The sequence below is a fragment of the Apteryx mantelli genome, chromosome Z, assembly GCF_036417845.1.
Source record: "Apteryx mantelli isolate bAptMan1 chromosome Z, bAptMan1.hap1, whole genome shotgun sequence".
NCBI classification, from domain to species: domain Eukaryota; kingdom Metazoa; phylum Chordata; class Aves; order Apterygiformes; family Apterygidae; genus Apteryx; species Apteryx mantelli.
In genome coordinates, this window is record NC_090020.1 from 77174589 (window position 1) to 77196876 (window position 22288).

The window sequence follows — 22288 nt, forward strand, 5'->3', positions numbered from 1 at the left end:
CGGCACGGCACGGCACGGCACGGCACGGCACGGCACGGCACGGCACGGCACGGCAGGGCGAGCGGGGGGCCGGAGCGGGATCGATCCGGCCGTAATTGGGGTCTCGCGTCCCCTGTCACTGCCAGGCAGCGCCGGCCGCGGCTCATCGAGCGCCGAGGGCCCCGGGGGGCCGGGAGGGCGCCGCCGCCCCCCTCATCAGGCGGCTCAGGGGGCGATGTGCGAGGCGACGCTCCCCGGGGGGCTCGGGGACACGGCTGCTGTCACCGGAGTAACCAGCCCCGATCGATGCCTGCTTCCCGCATCCCGCAGGGCCTGTAATTGAGCGGGAGGGAGGAGCTGGAGGGCGAGGGGCCGCGGGGACCATCCAGCCTAGCCGGAGGAGCGCCGGATCAGGGCCTCAGCGCCGGGCGGTGGGCAGGGGGGCACGGCACTGGCGTGGGCCGCGCGGGCTGTGCCAGCGCAGGCCCCGGCCTCCCCCTCCCTGGGGACAGGATCAGGGTCCCCCTCTCCAACCCGAGAGCATGCACATGTGTGCGCGTGTGGGTGCGTGTGCACACGCATGTGCGAAGGCCTGGACTCTGCTGGCCCGATGGGGCACGGCGAAGCGCACATGCCACGCGGGGGCACCTCTGATCCCCTGCGGACATCGCTGCATCCCCGTGAGACCCCTCACCCTCTGCGCGGGGACACGCCAGCCCTGTCGGGGATGCTGCGGCCTGGCACTGATCCTGCACAACGGGTCCACCCCAACGCCTACTTGGGGTGGTGCTGGGCACCCCGGGACCCTCTTTTAGCACTGGCTCCCCCTTTGTGGGGCTGGGGGATCCCAGGGTAGACGCAGCACCCAGGGCAGGGGAGGGACAGGGCTCCCACTGGGTGGCTGGGCTGGGCCAGGAGGGTGCTGGGTGCAGGATCTGGCCCCTCCACCCTCCCCCGGGCCCTGTGGGTATCCTGCCCGAGCCGGGCCCTGGTCCTGCCGCCTTGCAGGGGGTGCCTGGCTCCTCCGCTCCCTAAATCTTGTGCTGGGGGCCTCCGAGGGCTGGGGCTCCCTCGCCAGCGGGTCCCCAGGGTGCAGCAGCTCTGGGTCCTGATCTGTGGATACGTGCTTAGGGGATCGACCCACATTTGGGCATTCCCAGATGCCTTCAGGCAAAGCCCATGGGGCGTCCGCGCACCCAACCCGCAGCACCCAGGGGCAGGGGGGGATCTCACCCCTGAGGGGGTCACTTACCCCAGTCCACACTGTGCGGTGGGGTGCAGGAGTGCTGCCCAGGACCCGGCTGTTGGGGACACTGGGCTTCCCGGGGTGGCACCAGCCCAGGCAGACACGCCGGTGCGGGGTGGCAGCAGGGCAAGGCCTGTGGTGGGGCACGGGGAGACCCTGCTCGGGGCAAGGCCTGGGGAGCAGCCCCAGGCTCAGTCGCCTGCTGGGGGGTCCCACGGGAACACCCGGAGGCCCAGTACTACAGCTCCCCCCTGCTCCCAGGCTCCGCGCCGGATGGGATTTGTCCTCTGCCCCCAAAGCCCCAGTTCCCAGAGTCCTGGGACTGCCTGAATTTCTCAGCGTGGGGGGGTGGGTTGATTTCTGACCCTCCAGCACAGGGATTGGGGTGTTCATGGGCATCCCCCCATCACACTGGGCGCAGGCCACGGCAGAGCCGGCCCCCTCTAAACACAGACCAGCAGCGTGCGCTCAGCCCCCGGCTCCCGCTGCAGCCCCTGGCTCCCGCTGCAGCCCCCGGCTCCTGCTGCAGCCCCCGGCTGCTTCTGCCAACGAAGCCGTTTTCAGTTGTCGCCTTTGCGGAACAAAGCTTGGCTCCTTCCCTCCAAAGGCGCCTCTCTCGCAGCCCCGCTATCGATCCCTAGGAAGAAAAGGCAGAGCACACGGGGCCTCAGCCTGCTGCCTCCTGCCCGAGTGCTCTGCACAGCTCCTCCAGGGAGATTTGGGGGGCCAGAGGGGTTGCTGGGTCCCTGGGCCACCCCACAGCTCCCTCCTACAGCCCAGCAACCCCGTACAACTGCCCCTTCCAGCGCAGCTGAGAGCTGCAGTAAAACATCCAGACGGGTGACGCCATTTCAGGGCATGGTGGGTTTTGCTCTCTGCAAGGAGCACCGGGGGGGTCCTCAAAGCCCGTCAACCACAGTTATCTGCCAGGCTAACGAAGCACTTGCTATTAGTGGATGGTTTTGACCCAAGAGCCTGGCCTGAGATTATCTGAATCTGGCTAGGGACTCCCTGGTGCCCAGAGCACAGCGGTGCAAAGCCCAGCCATGAGCCGCAGCCCAAGAGGGGCAGGAACCAACCTGGAGCAGCTCTGCCACCGCTGAAACCACAGGGACATGATGGGGCAGTGGTCGCCTGAGCCCTGGGGCACAGGGGACTTTGTGAGATGCTTTGGGAGCTCCCAAACTTCTCTCTCTGCAGTTTGGATGCAATGGATGCTACTGCCATGAAGCCAAGTCATCTCATCCTTTTTAGGGATCTCCGTAATTGCGAGTGCCAGTTAAAGGCAGCAATGGGGCTCAGGGTGGCTGTTGCATTCATTAGTGTCTTGCTTTTTAGTAAGTGTCACCTGCTTTGATCGATAGGAGAAAGGTGAACCCAGGCAGCCTGAGGCCTGGGGAAAAGCCCGCGGCAGCCTCCTGGATTTCAAAGGCCCTGATTCCATGCAGCCCCGATCACTATATCTATTTTTTTTAATACATTTGAGTGCCTCCTTCCTGAAGGACCACACCGGAATGAAGTAGCTATCGACCAGCCGGGTGGTGTGAAGCCTGCACACAGGAGGGCACCTCCTTCTACAGTGCAAATCAGCATTGATTGGCTTTAACATCTCCTCTTTGGCTTTGAGATCGGCTTCACATCTCCCGCTCAGCTCCCCAAAAGCCGATTTCCATTGCCTACCTCCTGCACACCTCCCCCTTCCCAGGGTCCCAGTCTCATTACCTCTTCTGAAGAAGGACCTGGGGAGGGGAGGCGCAGGCTGGGGTTTTTCACTTGGCGAGGAGGGATGCATCGGAGGAGATGCATGTGTCCTTCAAGAACGAAGGTCTCCTGACTTCCCAGGCAGCGAGCACTGAGCCTGCAGAAATGGTGCTGGGCCCCAAGCCACAGCACCCACTGCCGGCTCTGCCGGGGCCTGGGGAGACAGGGTGGAGGTGGGGGGAGGTGGGAGGAGCATCCCAAAGGGGTTTGGTGCTCCCGTCTGCATCCCCACCTTGATGGCCATGCCCTCCTCCTCCTCCGGGACGCGTCCCTTGTCTCCACACCTCGCCGGTGTGGAGGCCCTGGCCGAGGCTCACAACCCCGGAGTTTGGGGCGAAGGTGCCGGTGGTGCTCCCGGCCTGGAGCCGCCCCAGCACCGTCCCTGCTTGCCGTGCAGGCCCCCGGCCCCACCGCGGCCTGTCCCTCTGGCCAAGGCCAGGCGCAGACCGGGGCCTGCGCTCCCGCGCCGCCGCCGCCCCCGGAAGCGCCATTTTGGGGCCAAACGAGCGTTACTCAAACCGCCCCCGGTGGCTCCTAACTCCGGCGTCGCCCCTCGGGACGCCGCGGGGGCCTCGCGGCAGCGCTCCCCGGCCGGAGAGGGGCCCGGCGACGCCGGGGGAGCCGCCCGCCGGCGGGAAGGGTCGTGCTGTCGCGACAGGGCGCTGCGTCGGCGACAGGGCCGCGCGCGGGCCGCGGGGCGCAGGGCGCAGGCCGCGGCGGGTGGTCTCCGTGGTAACGCGGAGCGCGCGGGGGGGGGGGGGGCGCCGTCTCCACGGCAACGGCGGGGCCCTGCGGCGCCCGCGCAGCACCGCCCCCAGCAACGCGCCGCCATGGCAACGCGGGGGCGGGGCCTCGCCTCCCTGCGAGCGGCTTCCGGGCAGCTTTGGGTGGGGGGGAGGAAGTCCCGCCCTTCTCCTTCCGGCCGTCGGCAAGATGGCGGCGGGGGCGGTGGAGCTGCAGCGGCTGCAGCGGCGGGTGGAGGAGCTGGAGCAGCGCGTCTACGGCGGCGGCGGGGCCCGCGGGCCGCGAAAGGTGCCGGGGCGCCTCCGGGGGGGTCCACAGCGCCAGGCGGGGGGACTGGCCTCCCCCGGGGCCGGGCCGGGGGGCGCCTTGCCCCCAGGGCCTCTCCGCGCCCGGGGTGGTGACGGGCTCGGCCCCCTGCGTTTGTTCCCCCTCCAGGTAGCGGACGGGCTGGTGAAGGTGCAGGTGGCGCTGGCCAATATCGCAAGCAAGAGGGAGAGGATCAAAATCCTGTATAAGAAGAGTGAGTGGCCTTCCCGTGCTTGGGGGCGGATGGGGTGGGATTCTGTGTAAAAAGAAGTAGAAGGGGGACCAAAACGGCTTGTCTTGGAGGCTTCGCTTCTGTAATCAAAAGTCCCCCCCGCCCCCGGTGAACACCTTTGCTTTTGGCTTCTTGTTTTCTGTATTTGGTTTAGAAGTAAGAGAATAACTGAATAGGGAGTCTTTGTTCTCACGCTTCTTCCATTGAGGGGTTGAGGGTGGGAAAGGGCCTGCTTAAACTTGCTGTTACTTGCTTTATATCTGCTTGTGTCAAAACAATGCACAACAGTTAGCTCCACGTGAAATGCAACCCTTCAGTATTGTTAGAGCAGGAGCTTCCAGCATGGCTTCTTGCATGTTCGGGGGCTCAGATTTTTGACGCGTTTTAGAGCCCTCGTTGTCTTCATGTGTAGTCAGAACAAGAAGGATCATGTGCAGCCACTGGAGGTGGCCTCTGGGAAGCCACCTCTGAACTGAGGCGTACCTGAAGTGGACGCAGGAGTGATGCTTCGCACTGCTAAGCCACCTCTTAACCAATTTTACATCTATGGTCACTGGTGTTGCAGTAGTAGCAGGCAGGGTAGTGAGTGTTATCGTGATCCAAGACTATGGTGCCTATTTGGTATAAAAACATTAATTGTATGTTTTTAGCTGATTCTAAACTTGCTTCTGTTCAGCAGTAAAATGGGACCTGGTTATTTACTAGTTTTGCTTTAAGGGCAGGAAGGAGCAGATCTGTTGCACCTCTAGCATTGTTAGCCAAATAAAAAGCAAATGTTATAGGCATCACACAGACTGCGCTTCTGTAACTAGGTAGCTGTGGGGCTTGAGTCATTTTGTAAGCTCTTGGTTACAGTGTTCCAAAGTCACCCATTTTAAAGTGCTGTCTCAATTCATGATTCTGGACAAAAAGAACCCCTAAATGGACTTTATTTACAAAGTAACCTTTAGGTGTACAGCACAGTGGAGAACTGTACTTGCAGAGATTATAATATTTCTTCTACTTCTTGTTTCCAAACTTATTTTTCATTCTAGTTGAAGATGTAATAAAATACCTAGATCCTCAGTACATTGATAGAATGGCCGTTCCGGATGCCATGAAGCTGCAGTTCATCTTGGCAGGTATGGCATGAAATGAGAGGAGACAGTTCTTTAACACTGCAAAAATTTTCTTTTAAATAGGCTGGAAAGGAGTTGATTATTTATTAGTTTAAAAGGTCTGGAAAGACACCCTTTTTGGATCTGATCAGGGATGTGATTAGAATAAGGATATGTGTCACTGTTGGTGCTTCCCTGCACATGTTCATGCCACGGCTTTATCAGTTCCAAACTCTTTAGTGTTGCAGTAGTTTAACCCTGAACTGATAAAAGAATGAGAAGAAAAACTGGAACTAAGACAGTCTTTCACATCCCAGTCCTAATATTCACTGGACTGTGACAAAAAATGTAGATCTTTGGATGTATGTTGAACACTTTCTACCCTTACCCTATTTTTCCCAAAGAATGTGGTTCAGCTTTTTTTTTGTTTTTTTTTTTTTTTGTATAGTCTATGAATGAAGCTTGGTGGAGATTCTCCTGCCTTATGTTAGGGTGAATGAGAATCCAGTGGTGAGCAGCACAAAAAAGTCCTTTTGTGTATAGCTTGGGGGGCTACAGTTGACTGTTTAAGAACAATATCTGACTGAAGACTCTAAAGCCTCTGACATACTCCTCAGAGGCTTTGGAGTCTTCAACCAGAGATTTCCACACCTTTCTTCTATTTTTGGCTGCAAGATACTTTATATTTGCCAAGTTGCTCTTTGCTCTGTTAGATGTGAGCAGTTTAAAAAACTGATCCATACTCATTACTCCAAAGTTGCTTTTCAACCATTTGTGAAAAGCCAAAGCAGTGTCTTGCATTCACTGATGTTCCTTCTCATCCCTCTTCAATCAGAGGAGCAGTTTATCCCTTCCCAGGCAGCCCTTCTGGAGCAGGTGAAGAACCTCCAGCCCATCTTGGACAGCTCCTGTTTCCAAGGTACTGTGTGTTCTTCTGCAGGTTTGCTGAGCTGCAGTACTGTTCCCCAGCTAGCTGTAGCCTGTGCCACTTTTTTTCCTCAAGCCTCAGACTTGAGGAAAGGAGACCTAAACACACAACCTAGTGTGAGTAAAGTAGGTGTAAACTTACTGTTTTGTCTGCTCGTCCTTCATGCTGCACTCGTGTCCCAAGGAAGACCTCTGTCTGAAAGCACGTGGCATCGTGCGGAGTGTAGCTGAGTGTCATCGGTGTCACCAGCAGACGTCAGTGGGGAATGGGGCTGCTTCATCAGATTGAGGAGGTGATTGAGTAGGCTGAGAAGCAGGTTAGAGACGGCACTTTTGCAGAGACCAGTGGCTACGTGCTGTGTGCGATCACCAGACTGACACAGAGCCGCTCCTGCCTGCTGCTTATAAGCTATCTTATTGCCAGAACTTCCCTGCTCCTGGCATAGGCAGAGATTCCCTTTTAATTGCCTGCTGTAATGTTCCAGCTACTCTGGTGTAGCTCTTGAGTAACCCTCAGCACAGGCATCACCTAACTCATGCCATCCTGAAGCAGTAAGCAAAATGAATTCAAATATTGATATTTAATGTATAGCATAGCTAGGCACATTTTATGGTATAAAGAGTGTGTTTCCGGCATGTGGCGTTTGCATTTGGAGAGCAGAGTTGTGCTGTGATTTGCCCTTGGAGAAGTAACTGTCTTTATTCTGGTAACTAATCCCACATGATGTAAAACAAACCAAACAGATGTCTCTTCTGTGCTTTCAGCTGTTCCTGATCACGCAGCCAAACTACAGCGACTCTCTCAAATCCACATACAGCAGCAGGTAATGTGAATATTCGGGGCAGCCTGGGCTAGCAAAGAGAAGGGACCTTTTGTTAGTGGGTGTACTGCCACACCTGGGTTTGCAATAGTCTGAATTGCTCATTTATACTAGTTTTTTTCATCTTGTCCAGGATATTTATCCTGCTGTTCTAGAGAAACTTAGGCACCTTACTGGGGGACTAGCCAGGATTTCTGAGAACTGAGTAATTAGTTCTGTGCAATTAGTGCTCTGCCTAGCATAAGCCTGTCCCAGAGGTTTGGGTGCGATTCATAAACTGCTATGGGTTTCCTGCTTTGACTGGGACACTGAGGTAAGGCACTGCACTCAGCCAGTGTCCCAGTCTCTGGAAGGCTGTTGATACTGTCACCTTGTCCCTTCTCCCTTCCCTTCCCCATGTGCGCACTCCTTGAGCTGGTGATGAACATCCTGGGCGGCACCTAATGCCCCCTTCCAGCAGTTCTGCTGAGTGTTTTAATGGCCTGGGGGCCAGGCGCGTGCCGCAGCGTGCTTTCCTTCTGGGCCGAGCGAGGTGCAGCTTGAGGAGGGGCAGGCTGTGGTGCGAGCCCGTGTGCTTGGGCACTTTGCGTGCACTGGTGTTTCTCTGTAACCTTTCATTTCTCTTGGCTGTCAAAACACCTCCAGCTACAACGAGCTCTTATCTCAGTACTGGCTTTGGATGAGTTTCCCCTCTCCGCTGTCAGGGACTGGGAAGACAAATGTCCTGGAGGTTATCGCTCACTCACTGAGGCTCCCTTCTTTGCAGGAGCAGTGTGAAGCTGTCACTGACGCTGTCAAGATGCTCCTTGAAGACTACAACAAAATGGTATCCTTTTAGCTGGTGCCTTGGGCGTGACACAGCAGAACCACTCGTTTGTCTCCTGTGCCTGCTTGTCCAGTCACATACTGTTGGCAGCAGACAGCCCCCAGTGCCAGGTTTAATAGCAGTGCCCGTTTTGATGCTGTGATGTCTGTGTCCCTGTCATTCCCCCCATCAGGAGCAGAGCTGTGTCACAGTGCTACCTGAGAGCCAGAACTGCCCACCTTGCCGAGACGGGAAGCGTGGGGTGTCGCCTGCAAGCCAGAGCCTGTGCCAGATCTGCTCACAGTGCAGTTTGGCATGCAGGAGCGCTGGGATGTGTAGGGAGCTTTGGCTTGTTCGGGATCGAGCCCCTTGCAATGCTGTGCTGCGTCAGTGTTCAGAAGCGCTTCCTGCATGCGAGTCGGTGTTTGGCGCTGTGCGCTGGCTCGGGGCTTTGGCGGTTTGAGTCATTGTGGGCTTTCCACGTGCTGATGCCCCAGGCCTCTTCGTCCGTCAGGGTTGCAATGGTGCTGTCAGGCTGCCGGGTGTTCTCGGATGGTGCTTGAGCTCAGTTTCCTTCCCTGAAGTTTCCATGTTTTCCTTAAGAGCCATGTCTAGACCCTGCTTCTCTCCAAGCAGTTTGTCCAGTGGGACGAAATGCTGACACAGCTGGAAATGGCCAAGAAAGTGAAACCTGCGGCAGAGTGATGGCAGTGCTGGGAGCGAGGAGAGCCGCAGGCGGGGGCCCTGGCGGTGCTGGCCTTGGGAATCTCGGGAGAGGCTGCAGCACAGCTCGCGCCCAGGGACCTGTCGTCTCAGCAGAGCGTGTCTTTCTGCTCCGCGTGAGCGTGCTGCAAGTGATGGCGCAGGCTCTTGGGGGCACCCTTGCTTTGTGGCTGCACTTTGTCCGCCCTGAATCAAAGCCACACTCTTGGTGTTCTCTTAATATGCCACTGTCTGCAAATCTTGCACTTCCACGGAATATCTTTTGGTTTGTAACTTATTTAAAAGTCCCTTTCTGCTGTTACTGTGGACCATAGTAAAGTCTCAGAACACTCACTGGCTTGTTCTTGGTGTAGCCATGGCAAAGACTGACTGGGGCCAAGCTCAGAACTGCAGCTGTGCGTGGTGCTGATGCAGCCTGCAGCTGGTATGCCATGAGGAAATGTTATCCCTAGCGTGAACTGGAAGCAGCCAGAGGTCAGGTGAAGTTGGGCGATGCCCTTGTGCAGGGTCCTGTGCATGATAAATGTAGGGAGAAATAGCAAATGCCTGTGCCTGGGATGGGTGCTGGGCTCCCAGCCTTGCGCAGTAGCGCGAGTGCTAATCCCCCTGAAGACTAGCCTGTCTGGTGTTTTTCCCCAGCAGCGAGCCGTAGAGGGCTCTCTGCAAACTGTGTAGGAGAATCCCGCTGTCTCCTGGTGCAGCAGTTCCAGCCTGGCAGGTCTGTGCCTGAGGGCAGGTAAACCCCCACGCAGGCGTACCTGGGTTGAGGTATGTGGGTAACCCGCCTCTTCCCATTTACTTGGGCTGCCCACGTCCTGTTAGCAGCGGCATGGTGGGCTCCTACCCCAGAGGACCTGGGCCGGACAAGGCTTTTTCTCCCAAGGAAGTTCTCCCAGCCCTGCACTGAGAAGTGTGTGACTATTGCCTTCATCCTGCCACTGCTTACTGGCATGGCTGCTTCAGTTAGGGCTCCTGGCCTCCCCTCTCTCATTCAGAGAGGGGCATTAGCTGTGCCTCATCGGGTCTGGGTAGAGCCTGGAGTTTCTCCCAGCGGGAAGGGACACAAGTTCTGGCCGATCTGCAAGGGGCAAAGGGTGATAGCAATGAGCAATTCAAGTCCTGCACCAATCCCTTGCTGAAATGTCCCTCACCAAACATGAACCTGGTGCTGCTCTGGGCAGAACTGGTACTGACTGTAGTTCCAGAGCTGTCTGGTCTCCAGTGTGCGTCGGACAGGCAGTCTCATAGCCTGGTTTGAAAGCCAGAGGAAGCTTTCCCTCTAAGACCTGTAATGGTTTCCAGAGACTTGAGTGGTTGCTGCTGTCATACCAAATCCCCTGAGCAAAACCTCCAGAATCTCAAAGGAATTGGGACTGCCCAGCAGGTGCTAGGCAGGATCCCAGCTGGGAACTGCTGTAGGGGCTTGGATAGCTCTGCTCCCTCCTGAGTGAGGCGGCACTGGAGTGCTGCTGCGGGGCTGGCAGAAGCTCTGTGGTGCCTGGTGCTCTCTAACAGTTTTAGCGAGCTCACATCTGGGCAAACCACTCCAGAGCTGCCCACGAGAGGGGGCTCCAGGCCGGCAGCAAGTCATCATGTCCCTAAAGTGGCCTAGGAGGCCCTGCTAGCCCCGGCATCCAGCAAGGACTTAATGTTTCTTCTGTGTCAGGACCTGATGCATGCTGCCAGGCTGTGCCCTCATCGTGCTGGGGTTGGCACATGCTGTGGAGGAAGGCTTGCAGGAGGTGTGAAGGTGGAGGGGTGATGTTCAGTGGTGTGTAGGACCAGCAAGGGGGAAGATCTTTCCAGCAGTCGTGCGTCAATGTTCATCAGCCTTAATGACAGCAGCCCCCTAGACAAATCGTTCCTTGTCCCTAGAGGAGATGTGCATTTTTATGTATTGGGGTGGTGGTGGGGTGAACACTTGTGTCTGCGCGCAACTACAGGCGAAGTAATAGTCCCGAAGGGAATAAAAATTGCTGTTAGACAACTGGGAGTAACTTGAGGCTGCTTCAGAAGCAACATGAAAAACAAATCATTCACATGCAGCTGCACTCGCCTGCGAGTGCCCTGGCCTGGGCGCGCCTAGACGCACACGATGTACCCTGGTGTGGCCGGCGCAAGAGATGGCTTTGTGAGGGCAAGGGCTATTCCTGAGGCCACGGCTGGGCAAGGGATCTTCCTGCAGGGCTGGGGGCATGTCCCCAGGTGCAACACAGCCCCGTGGCCTTACTCTGGCTCTTCCACCCCGTACAGAGGGCAGAGCCAGCTCATGGATCATAGGTTAAGTTGAGCCAAAGGACTTGTCCTTGCCAGTGTGAAAAGCCTGACTTGCTGCAGGAGGAGCTGTCAGCCTGCTCCTATTGCTGCCACAGCTGGCAGTCCCATCTGTGCGGGGGGCGATGCTGCGTCCCCAGACTAGGATCACAGAGAGCCCGAGGCTGTTCCCTCACCGTGGCCAGGGCTGAGGATAAGCTCCAAAAGGAATAGTCAGGCTATGCCCTGGCTCATCCTCCTCTTCGTCCTCCTGCCAGGACAGCACAGCTTCCCTGGGGCTCCAGAGCCCATCTCCCCTTTCCCATCCCTAACACACCCTGCCACTCTGGCAGAATGAGGTCTCCACAGAGCTCTCTCGATAAGAAAATAAGTAGTTTATTGAGAAAATAGGGGTTTTTTAGACCAAATACCCCACAGAGTCTGGCATTGCCTCTCCTGGGAGGCTGGATGGCAACTGTGCTCAGTGCTAGAGCTCTCCAGGGATGGTGACAGCTTGCTTGGCCGTGAGCGCACCGTGTGCTGCGCTGAGCAGAGGATATTGCTGTGCGGGCCTGGCAGAGTCCCCTGGGCCCTGCGGCTGTGGGCTTGGTGCAGGTGGCACGGGCACACGTGCCTGGTGGCAGGGGCATCACAGTGCTCCAGGGAGGCCGAGCTGTCCGTGTCGGAGGCGTCGTCCTCACTGGATGGTTTAAAGGCGCGACGTGGCAAGGCTGCCTGGCTCGGCATCCCCTGCGGGCTGCTGCTGCGCGCCCGTGTCCCCTTGAAGCTGATGTGTCTGTGGGTACTGCGGGACCGTGCCCTGGAGCCCTGGGAGCTCTTGGGGCTGGCAGGGCGCTGCCCCCCAAGCCCGGACCACTGCCTTTGCCCTCCGTGGCCTGCCCCAGCCCTGCGGGGCGGCTGCCTCCTCAGCCTGCATCTCCTCTCCTTGCCAGGCAGGTCTCTGCTGCGTGTTCCTGGGAGCGGGGCACCACCACCGAACGATGTGGCACCTGCCTGGGGTGCCTGCTGCTTTTGGGGACCGTGGCAGGGGGCACCACCACCCTCGTGGGGGCCCGAGGACGCTGTGGTCCCCTCTGTGCTGGTGGACGCCTCCGGAGGGATTGCAGCAGCCAGGGGAGAGCTGCTGTCAGGACTTCTGGCCCTGGCCTTGCTGCCGCCCCGATGGCTTCGCAGGGCTCCTGGGGCTGTTCCCCCGAAGCGGCCACGCGGCCAAGGCTCGTCGTCGCTGGACGGGCGTCCTGCTGCAGGCGCGTTGGGTCGGGGGTCCCTTCGCGCCTCGCGCTTCCCACGCGGCTCCTGGGGCCCCTGCGCCCCTGACTTGCGCCCTGGGCCTGCAGCGGGGCTCCTTGGGGCTGGGCGGTCCCTGCCTGATGCCCAGGGCGCGAGGCCCCGCAGGAGCCTCAGCAGGACGCTCCTCAGCGCGGCACCGGGCCGCTGCCCCGCGGGGCTGCCTCCTGCGCCCCCGGCCGCGCTCGGGGCTTGCTTTCTGCTGCAGGGGTCCGTGCCCAGCCTGGGCGCCCAGCCCGGAGCAGGGCTGCTGAGCGCCACCCGCCCCCGGGGCCCCGGCGGGGACGGAGAGCGCCCCGGGTGCCAGGCAGCCGTGGACCCCCTGCCTGTCTGCCCCGCTGGAGGAGGAGGAGGAGGATGCTGGCGTGGCCAGGAGGGGCTGCGGGGGTGCAGGGGGGCCCACGGCGCTGCCATTCGGGGCTGGGGAGCACAGCATGGGGGGGCCCTGCTCTGGCGCTCAGACCCGGGGCCCTGCGGGGGCCCGGCGGGTGGGCGCAGCCCTGCAGGACCCTTCTCCACAGGGGCAAACGCCGGGTCGGGTGGCTGGGCCGGGTGCAGGGTCTCCGCAGGCTCCTGGCAGCCTGGCCGTGGACCCCCCCGCTGGCTCCTGGGGGCTGCCGTGCCCCGGGGCCCCCCCTGCCCTGGAGCTCGGCACCCACAGCCCCGCCTGGGCCGCGGGGCCTCGTGGGCAGCCTGGGAGTCCCTGACGCAGGGGGGCAGCAGGAAGGTGCCCAGCGCCCGCTGCACCACGTGCTGCTCCAGCCAGGGCACCGAGACCTGCAGCCAGGCTCGGGGGGGCCCCCAGGGCGCGGGCTCCCCCGATGCAGGGTCAGGGGCCCCCACAGGCCCCTCCGCCATCCGGGGCTGGACCCCTCGGTGCAACGGAGGGGAAGGAGGTTGCTTGGGGCTGGGTGTCTCCATCCCGTCCGGCTGGCTCCAGCTCTGGGCCATTTCCTGCAGGCCGGACTCGAGCGCCCGCAGGATCTGTCCCCTGCTCCAGCGCAGCGTGGCCACGGAGGCCGGCGGTGAGCAGCCCCGACCCCGCTGCGGGGGGCTGCGGTCCCCCCCGTGCAGGGCTACCTGCCGGGGGGCACGGCGCGGTGCGTGGACACCCTGGCGCCGGGCTGGCCTCTCGCCGGCGGCTGGGTGCTCCTGTGCCGCGGCGAGGGGTGCTGGTGCGGCTGCGTTGGGTCCCTCCTCCATCCCGGCCCGCGGCTCCTCCGGTGACACGGGGAGGCCCCGGGGGGGCCGCGGCTCCTGGCCCCGGGTGTTCGCATCGGGCTGCGGCTGTTGGGGGGCAGCAGCTGGCGCCTCCTCATCCTCCCCTGCCTCTGCCTCCGTCACCCGGCCCCTCTGCCCGGAGGGTGTCTCCGGCCGGCTCCTCGCCTCCGCGCTCGCTCTCGCCGCCTTCTCCAGAAGCGGCACCGCCGCCACGTTCCCCCTGGCCGAGCCGGCAGCCGCGGGGGCGAGGACCGGGGAGACCACCGCGACTGCCGGCCCTGCCCAGGGCTTCGGCGTCCCCCGGCGCTTCCCCGGGGCTTCGCTTGTCACGGCTGCCTCATCGCCGCTGCCGCCGAGCGCCCCGGGCAGGGAGCCGGCCCCGGGGGCCGCCCAGGCGCCCTCCTCGCCGGGTGCTGCCTGCGGGGACGGTGGCGCCGGGCCGGGGCACGGGCCCAGCAGGCCCCCGCGGCTCTGCAGCCGCTTGGCGCGGACATGCAGCTCCAGGGCCTCGCGCTGCTCCTCGGGCAGGAACAGGGCCTCGGGCACCGCGATGTGCGCGGGCACCGGGCGGGAGCGCGGCCGCTGCTCCCCCGCGGACGCCCCGAGCTGGGGCCACGCCAGGCGCTCCGGCCGCGTGCCGGGACGGCAGGCTCCCTCCGGCAGGAGCTGGGGCAGCGCCGGACGCGGCGTTTCCAGAGACCGCCGCACCACGGCGGGGAGGATTCGCAGCCGTGTCTCCAGGCACTTCCTTGCCGTGTGCATCCACAGCTTGCTGTGGGCGTCCCGGCTCAGCTCCAGCCTCGGCACACCAACGGGCCCCGCGGCATCGGGCCGGCTCCCATCCTCGACGTTGGCCACGCGCGAGCCTGGGGCGGCGGCAAAATTGGCCTCAAGGGTGACGTCCGCCTTTGGCACGGCTGGTCCTGCCGCCTCGTCAGGGCTGGGAAGCTCAGGGCTGGAGGCGGCTGTGCTCGGACCGGGCGGCCCCAGGGGCTCCTCCGCGCCCGGGGGCAGCCCCCCATCCCGGCTCCCTGGTGCTCGCTGGATGGAGGAGCTGACTCCAGCGGGGAGATCTTCATCTTCGGCTCCGCTGTGGGGCTCGCCGCCCCCGGCCACTGTCCCGGCGCCGAGGGAAGAGCCCGCGAGCTGGCCGCTGGCAGAGGAGGTCGAGGTGGCCGGCACGGAGGAGGGCGCCAGTGGGCACCAGGGCAGGTGGGTCTGCGCCGGCAGCCCGGGGCACTGCGGCACCCTGGCCCAGCCCGGAGCCGGGGTGCTGGATGCCCACGTGCCATATTCCTGGGGTGTCCCCGGGTCCAGGGGGGCGAGCAGCGGCGGAGGGCACGGCACCAGGCGGGCCAGGGACTCCTCGGTGGGGTTGGGGACCCCCCAGAGCCCCTGGAGGTGCTTCTGCAGCAGGTTGGCGGCGATGGCGTCGGCCCTGCCCTGCAGCGAGGGGCAGAGGCGCCGGCGGGCCAGGGGCCGGGCCTGCCCCGGGCGGATGGGCCTGGGCAGCCCGGGGCGGCCCCGCCGCAGGGCGGCGCGCTGCTGCGACCGCCGCACGGGCCAGGGCAGGGCCCCCAGCCAGATCTCCAGGCCCTTCCGAGCCAGGTGGCTCCGGAGGGACGGAAAGGCGCCGCCGTCCCGCAGGGGCCCGGCCGGGCAGGCGGCTCCGAGCGCAGCGGTGGCAGCAGCGGTGGCCGGTCCCTCCAGGGCCGGGGAGGCGTCGCGGCGGCGGCTCCGCGGGGGGCTCGGCCGCGGCTGCGGGGGGCAGAAGGGGCAGCGGTGCCCCGAGCCCCCCACCCGCCGGGCCGAGCCGGCCCCGCCGTCGCTGGAGGAGCCCCGGGAGAGGCCGCCCGCCCGCCCCAGCTCCTCCAGGTCCCACCACGCCGCCCGCCAGGCGCTGGAGCCCCACGAGGCCACCGAGCCCGGCCCCGGCGAGGCCGCGGGCCCGGCCCGCGCCGCCAGCACCCGCCGCCGCAGCTCGCGGGCGGCCGCGGCGCAGCGGGCGCAGCCGGGGCGGCGGCACCGCGGCTCGGCCCGGGCGCTGCCGCGGGGGCCGGGCGGGGGGGCGTCGCCGGCGCCGCCCGCCCGCCGCTCGCCACCTGCGGGAGCGGGAGCGGGACGGGCGCTGAGCGGCGGCGGCGGCGGCGGCGGCAGGGGCGGGACTCGCCCCCCCCGAGCCGGGCACCCGCCCCCCCGGGCCGCCGCCGCCGCCTTACCTGGGCACCAGCCGCGGCCGCCGCCCTGCAGGCACAGGAGCGCCGTGACGGGACGGGGCGCGACGGGACGGGACGGGGCGGGACACGGTGCAACGGGACGGGACTGGACGGGATGGGACGGGCCCGCCCCCTACCTGGCGGCGCCGGGCGGCGACGAGCAGGGCGGCCGCGGCCGCCAGCAGCAGGAGGCCGGGGCCGAGCAGGGCGCCGCCGCCGCCGCCGAGCAGGGCCAGCCCGCGGCGCAGCGCCGGCCCCAGGGCGCCCAGCATGGCGGGCCGGGCCGGGCCGGGCCGGGCGGGCGCTGCTCGGCGGCGGAGGGAGCGCGCGACTGTGAGGTCACAAACCGCCGCTGTGACGTCACCGAGCCGCGGCTTCGCAGCGCCGTGCGACAGCGCGCGGGCGGCGGGGGGTGACGGGTGAGCGGGGCAGGGGGCTGCCGCCTGCTGCCGAGACCGCGCTGCCCGGGGGCGGGGACCGTCGTGCAGGCGGCGGCTGCGGTGCCCCCGGAAAAGGCGGGTCTCCGCGCCCTTCCCCCGCGTGGCCAGCACGCGCCGCGGGTCGCGACACGGCGGCGCCCTCTCGCGACACAGCGCGGGGACGGCCGCTCGCCGCCCCGCCCCGCCCCGCCCCGCCCCCGGCGGCGTCGCCCCGCGCCTGCGCGCGCCCCGCCCCCCGGCCGCCATCTTGTGGCGAGCGGCGCGGGTCGCGCTGAGGCGGCCGCAGGTGAGAGGCGCCCCGCGCTCCCGCACCCTGCGCCGGGCCCGGCCGCCCCGCGGGTCCCCTCGGCGGGGCCCGGGCTCTCCGCGCAACCCTGCGGCGGGGCTCTGGGCTCCCCCTCTCCCCGCAGCAGCGGCCCGGCCTCCCCTGCGGCCCTTCCCCCCTCGGGCTCCCCGGGCGGGGCCCGGCCTCCCCCTGCCCCCTCCCGCAGCGCCCCAACCCCGCGGGCCCCGTTGCGGGCGCCCGGCCGCTTCCCGTTCCCAGGCCCCTGCTGTCCCCCCGCACCTCCCCTATAGCGATGGCTTGATCAGCCCCCGCCCCCACCCCCCACACGGTGGCAGCCGGGATCCCCCTTCCCCTGTAGCAGCGGCGCCCCTGTTGCGGGGCCTGGCCCTCCTCCTCCCCCTCCCCAGCAGGGCCAGGCACGGGCCAGGCCGCGCAGAGCAGGTGGAGGCCGGCGGCCAGGCTGCGGGGGAGGGCCTGCAGGCAGGGCACGTGCTTCCGAAATGCAGAGGGGGGTGCTGACCTCTCCCCTCTCCGCTGGGGCAGGACCCGAGGGGCTGGCTCTGGCCGCAGCAGAGCGGATGAGCCGGGCTGTTGCGTGAGCCTCCAAACCAAGGCTGACGAAGCGTTAGCACTGCGTGCTTAGGCAGTTTTGGTTTTCCTCGCAGGATGGCTCTTGAAAGGTTAGTGAGGCATCAGCCAGGAAAGCGTAGGTGGAAGGACCCTGCCTTGGCAGAAGGGTGTGCTACATGACTGGGCCTTTCTGTCTTTATTCGCTTTCTGAAAGCCCCTTACCAGTTCATGTTGTGCCAGTCAGCTCACCTGCTTCTTACTGGCCACATGCAACCTGTCCCCAGCCCATGGTTCACAGTCTTCCTCTGTTACCTGTTTCATCAAGTATCTGATTCCTGGCCTTATACCTAGACTGGACAGTCATGGGGACCAGGTCCTTACTGCTTAGGTGCCTTCCCTCCTTCCCATGAGTCTGTTTCTATAACACGCTTGGGTTGCTGAAGGTGAGATATGCCTGGGTTCATAGTGTGCATATTCTGGTACTGATGATGGGATGCAGCAATGGTGAATATCCCATTACTTTGTATTCCTGATAACTCAAGCTCACCTGTGTGTTCTCTGGTTTTCATTGTGGTGCTGCTTGTGTTTTTCATTTCATCCTGCTTAGACTCACAAAACTAGACCTGTTCTTTCTACCAGCTGTCTTTCAGGGCCAGGCTGTCCTGTGGCAAAGTTTATGCTGTAGGTATATGCAGAGGAAGAGCAGGATCCAAATGACTCTGCAGCAGGATTGGTTATGACTTTCTTATTGATATTTTGTATATGGCCTTTTAGGATCTCTTGATTCTGATAGCCCAAAGTACCCTTTTGGGGACAGATCGTAGCTAACTCGTTTGAGAAACAGTTACAATAGATGTTTGTCAAGTGCAGGTGTTTGTCTAGACCCACTCTGAGCTTTTTCACATGGCTTGAAGATACCTGAGATCACACTGATTTTCTGTAATTTAAGCTGCAGAAATAACTTCCAGATAGATGCTGCCTTTCCTACAACTGTGCTGGGTGCAGCATGAGGAGGTTCTTGGATTTTACCACATTAGGAGGAGTAAATGAAGCTGCTGCTTCAGTTACCGAGTTCTGTGAGGTTGGCGCAGGTTGTTGAAAAGTCGTGGATCCCACTGTACTTCTTCCTCTGACCTGCATGGGTGAACTTACAGAGACTGGTTTTGTGAGCCATAATTACAAATATTAATGGATCTGTTTTCCCTTTCAGCACTGCAGAATGGAGAACTATAAGAAGACCAAGATTGTGGAGAAACCTTGTCCTCTTCCTTTTACTGACCTGCCCCCTGATATTATTGAAATGAAAGTGAAGGATGGGAGCAAAATCAGAAACCTGATGGGATATGCCATTGGCAAGATGGAGCTGGACTCAGTGAGGCAGATCCTTTTCACTGGCTCAGGCAAGGCTGTCAGCAAGACCATAACCTGTGTGGAAATCATGAAACGAAGGCTCAAAGAACTCCACCAGATCACCAAAGTGCTCTTCAAACAGATCGAAGAGATCTGGGAACCCATTGTGCCTGAGGCAGGCCTCGATGCCTTGACAGTGAAGAGAAACATTCCTGCCATATGTGTCTTGCTCAGCAAAGATGCCCTCGATCCCCAAGAGCCTGGATATCAGGCTCCAGGCTCTTTTGAAGCCTTCTGGATTGAGACACTCAAAGCGGAGTCCCAGGGCCAAATGAAGAGGAAGCAGGGTGGAGGAAGGGGAGCTGGCAACACAGGAAAGCACCCTCGGTCTGTTGGAGGACATGAGGAGTCCTGCGAAAAGTCCTGAGACAAAGACATGTTTGCGTGTAACTTGGGGGATTTAAGGAAAAAAGCCAGCTACTGTAGCTGGAAAGCTGCTGAACACATGGGCTTGCAGAGCTGTTAGGGGAGGGAAGGAGAAGTTGCTGTTTCAAAATAGACATGATTGTAGCTGTCTGAAATTGTGTTTTGACAAGTTTCCTTGTCAAAGGCTGCCAGGCTGTACTCTGTAGCTTGTGGCTCAGGGATGAAACAGAAAGATGGGAACCGAGCATGGACTATTGGCATCTTGTCAAGGGGGCCAAATTAGTGGCTGTTCACAGAGCTGGGTTTAAGCTGCTCGGGGGAGATGCAGCGGGCGCAGTACACCACCTGCTCAAGGTGGAGGTGGCTCTTGCTGTGGCGCAGATAGGAGGTGTGACCTGACTTGGATTTCTGGCTGTTGCCTGCATCGCCAGAGCTCATGTATGCAGAAAACACGGTATTGGGCTGGATCAGCCACTTAATCTGTGCCTGAAAGTCCGTCTCCTGCTAATCCCTTGGGGCAACCTGGTGGTTTGATTGTAGGGCTGCAGTCTCTCCTCAGATATGACTCAATCTGTGATTTTGCGAGAGTTGCACCCTTTCTGTCCTCCTTTGACCTCCTCTGTGGAGTTGGCAGATTAGACCTCTATCTGCCAAGGTGTCAGGAGTTGACTAATGTAATAATCAGCCCAAGATCCCTAAGCTGTGCGAGTGCCCTTGGGGCGGTGGTAGTGGTAAGCTCCAAAGCACACTGTTTCCCCTTTCTGCTCCTTTATGATACATAGAAATGGGTTTAAAATAAAGTTTCCTCTTTATTTAATGTGAAATTTGTAATGTCTTCCTCATCGTGCTGGAGGTCATTCTCTAAACGTTACTGATAGAACTACGGCTGTGACTGGTGCTTTGACCTGTTCCTGAGGAGGAAGGGAACCTGCATACGGAAAGTTTTCTCTCATAAAGGAACTGTAAATGGGCCCTGGTGTGTATGGACGGGTGGGGAGGTTCTTTCCTTCCTTTGCGGTTCACCTTTAATATCCAAAGAAAGGTCAACATTTCTTGTTTTTTCTGGGAGGCTTTTCGCAGGTTTTTTTTTAACTGCCTAGAATTGCAGGCTCAAGTACTTCATCCAAACTTTGCTAAATGAAGCGAAGGACAGAGCTCCTCTTCTTGCTTCACAGTTTTACTTCTGGAGCAGCTGAGGTAAGTAAACACAGGGCAGGAAGAAAGTGCTGTTACTTTGAAAGCCTGAACGCTTGCCAGAACACCACCTGCTTAAACCACATCATGATTTAAACCACTGCCTGTCCTCTCGACTCTTCTTTCTCAATACCTGGGTGTCTGTCGGCCTGTGCAGAACTGCCACAGCCGCTCTACTTTGAGGGATGCTTTCAAATCCATGGGAAACAAACATTTAGAGAAAGGGTGAAAGGGGCGAGGTGGTGCCTTAGCTGTGTGGCATGACACCTTCAGAGCCAAGCCCAAGACTTCACCCACCTGCATAGTGTGTGAGGTTTCTGACTTGCATCGGGGCATGCTTTCACACAGGCAGGGCTCCCAGAGCAAGCCAGAACAGTGCCAGACCCTTGCACCATTTATTTTTGTCTGCTGCTTATTCTGACTTGTGGGTGACTCATTTCATTCTTTTGCCTCTTAACGTGTTTCCCCAGACTACAGAAGCTGAATGAAAACATGTTTTCTGAGGATTTAAATGGTGCCCTTCTGGCTGTCAGCAGCTTCGGTGGCTGAGGGCCACACAGCAAAAGGGGTCATCTTTGGAGTCTAAACAATGACATATAAAAACAAGAAGTAACGGAAAGGGAATTAATTTGTCGTCTTCAGTTAGAAAAAGTTGAAGATGTGATAACAATCTGAGTTGTTTTCAGGGCTAGTAAACAGCATTTTCTTCTGAGGATGCTTTGGCTGCAGGTAGTCTGCGTTTAGAGCTCAGTAAAGCACAGCTGCTGTTCAGACGTGCTTGCCTGCCAGATGGATAGAAACGATGGGGCAGCGTTACACCTCGTAAAGTTGTGAACACGAGATCCTGGCTGTATTCTAATGCTCCAATTTTGTAGCGTTAGGTGCAAGTGTCTGTGTTGAGCTCATGCTGGTCTGGAATTAAACATTCCTGATTTCACATATGTTGTCTCACTTCATCCCAAAATGAAAATTTAAAATGGGAGATCATGCCACACGAAGTGCGTCGCACAGGCTGCCTGACGTGGCTGGCATGAGCAGCACCCTAATGTGGGCGCGCGTGATGAGATGCAGCTTCGGAGCTTGTGAAAAGGTTCCTGTTGTTTTCATACACTGGAAAATAAGCTATTTTTGGTAGTCTCGTGGAAACGTTCTGGAGCGGCTGCTGAGGAACCTCAACGGCACAGCTACAAACTGAGGCCCCGCTGCAGCCTTGCCCCAGCGCGCAGGCTGTTCGGTTGGCCTCGTCCCGGCCCCGCTCTCCTCGCCCGGCTGCACGAGGTACCTGTGAGAGCAGATGAGGCGTTTCAGTAAATGCCCAAACCTCTCTGTGGTGCCAAAGCAGATGAAACCTGGAGATGGAGCAGAGTTAAGCTGAGGTTATTTATCCTTGCCAGAGCCCTGCTGTTCCCAGCTGTTGTTCCCTTACATCTAAGGAGGAGGCTGCTTTTATTAAATAATCAGCCGTTTAGTGATAAATGCCAAGGAACAATGCTCAAGTGTCTGATTTGACTGTCTCTACTGCTTCCATTGCAATGAGCTCAAAACTGTGTTTACTGTTAAAAACACCCTTTTAAAGGAAAGTCAGCTCCTAAAATAACCTGTGTAAATCCTCCCTAATGGCAGTGATGCTTTTAAAGCCTTCTAATCAAAACTGCAAAATGATTTTTTTTTAATTATAATTTTATTTACAGTTTGAAAATTACCGTCAGACTCCTGCGGTGGTTCTGCCTTCCGGGTGTTAGGGCAGCTGGCAGCCACGGCGCTTTCCTTCCCCCGGTGCCGGCGGGGGGCCAGGCTGGAGACGGAGCAGTCCTTCCATGGGGTCGCGCACTGCGTTTGCCTCTGCTTTTGGGCACTTGTTGCCTTTCCCCTGGCGGGGAAGGGGCAGGGGCTGCCTGGGACTCTTTGGGAGCTCGAATTGCCACACCAGGATCTCAAGTCTGAAGGCCCCAGGGACCCACCTCACCCTGCGATGGCAGTACGCAGTGAAGGAAGCACGAAACCCAAGGATCATGGCATCCCAAGGCGTCTGGGAGCGGGTCTGGCGGCCTGCGGCACGCGTTGACCCCCCACGCAGCCTGTCAGGTTTGCTCCCATCAGCCAGGAGAGGTCCCTAGCTCACTGGCCAATGTGTCGTTCACATCCAGCTTCGTCTTTCCCCTGGTGTGACAGGTCTGTGCTGATCTGTGAGGAGCCAGACAGGCTGCCCTGTGCCGTAAAACTCCTGCAGGCAGGGAGGGAGGAGGGTTTGGGGCACCTCCTCTCCCCATCCAGCGTGGTGAGATGGGTGATCGAAGGTGAGGAGTGCCACCGTTGTGGAGAAACATGAATCAAGGGGCAAAGCTCTCTGTGAAGATGCTGGTGACACAAGTGGCACCACCAG

At 60.5% G+C, this 22288-nt stretch overlaps 3 protein-coding genes across 6 annotated transcripts; 2 read left to right on the forward strand and 1 right to left on the reverse strand.

The window, feature by feature from the left end:
• The first annotated feature begins 3914 nt into the window (after positions 1-3914).
• On the forward strand, positions 3915-8974 carry DCTN3 (dynactin subunit 3). Its single transcript, XM_067316059.1, has 7 exons — positions 3915-4018; positions 4166-4250; positions 5303-5389; positions 6201-6284; positions 7058-7116; positions 7880-7939; positions 8534-8974. The coding sequence occupies exons 1-7, from the start codon at positions 3920-3922 to the stop codon at positions 8621-8623; spliced, it is 564 nt and encodes a 187-aa protein (XP_067172160.1). The 5' UTR covers positions 3915-3919; the 3' UTR covers positions 8624-8974.
• A 682-nt stretch (positions 8975-9656) lies between these two features.
• Positions 9657-15911, reverse strand: LOC136995435 (collagen alpha-1(I) chain-like). The gene is made up of 3 exons (XM_067316456.1): positions 15777-15911; positions 12911-15181; positions 9657-9719 (listed from the first exon to the last, which is right to left on the reverse strand). Exons 1-3 carry the CDS (start codon positions 15909-15911, stop codon positions 9657-9659), a joined length of 2469 nt encoding a protein of 822 aa, XP_067172557.1.
• A 410-nt stretch (positions 15912-16321) lies between these two features.
• On the forward strand, positions 16322-19535 carry RPP25L (ribonuclease P/MRP subunit p25 like). Of its 4 annotated transcripts, XM_067316271.1 has the most exons (3): positions 16330-16365; positions 16909-17045; positions 18146-19535. In XM_067316271.1, exon 3 carries the CDS (start codon positions 18155-18157, stop codon positions 18710-18712), a length of 558 nt encoding a protein of 185 aa, XP_067172372.1. In that variant the 5' UTR covers positions 16330-16365; positions 16909-17045; positions 18146-18154; the 3' UTR covers positions 18713-19535. The 4 variants fall into 4 exon arrangements, with proteins under 4 accessions (XP_067172371.1, XP_067172372.1, XP_013809232.1 ...); XM_067316270.1 differs by lacking the exon at positions 16909-17045 and having other exon boundaries at positions 16322-16365; XM_013953778.2 differs by lacking the exons at positions 16330-16365; positions 16909-17045 and adding an exon at positions 17073-17378.
• Positions 19536-22288: the final 2753 nt, after the last annotated feature.

Coding starts and splice junctions, on each gene's coding strand:
- DCTN3 (XM_067316059.1), top strand. CDS start 3,920: ATGGCGGCGGGGGCGGTGGAGCTGCAGCGGCTGCAGCGGCGGGTGGAG. Junction 4,251..5,302: donor CAAAATCCTGTATAAGAAGA/GTGAGTGGCCTT, acceptor TTTTCATTCTAG/TTGAAGATGTAATAAAATAC. Junction 7,940..8,533: donor TTGAAGACTACAACAAAATG/GTATCCTTTTAG, acceptor AGCCATGTCTAG/ACCCTGCTTCTCTCCAAGCA.
- LOC136995435 (XM_067316456.1), bottom strand. CDS start 15,911: ATGCTGGGCGCCCTGGGGCCGGCGCTGCGCCGCGGGCTGGCCCTGCTC. Junction 15,182..15,776: donor TCGCCGCCCGGCGCCGCCAG/GTAGGGGGCGGG, acceptor TGCCCCCCGCAG/CCGCGGCCGAGCCCCCCGCG. Junction 9,720..12,910: donor CCTTCCTGCTGCCCCCCTGC/GTCAGGGACTCC, acceptor TGCCCCTTGCAG/ATCGGCCAGAACTTGTGTCC.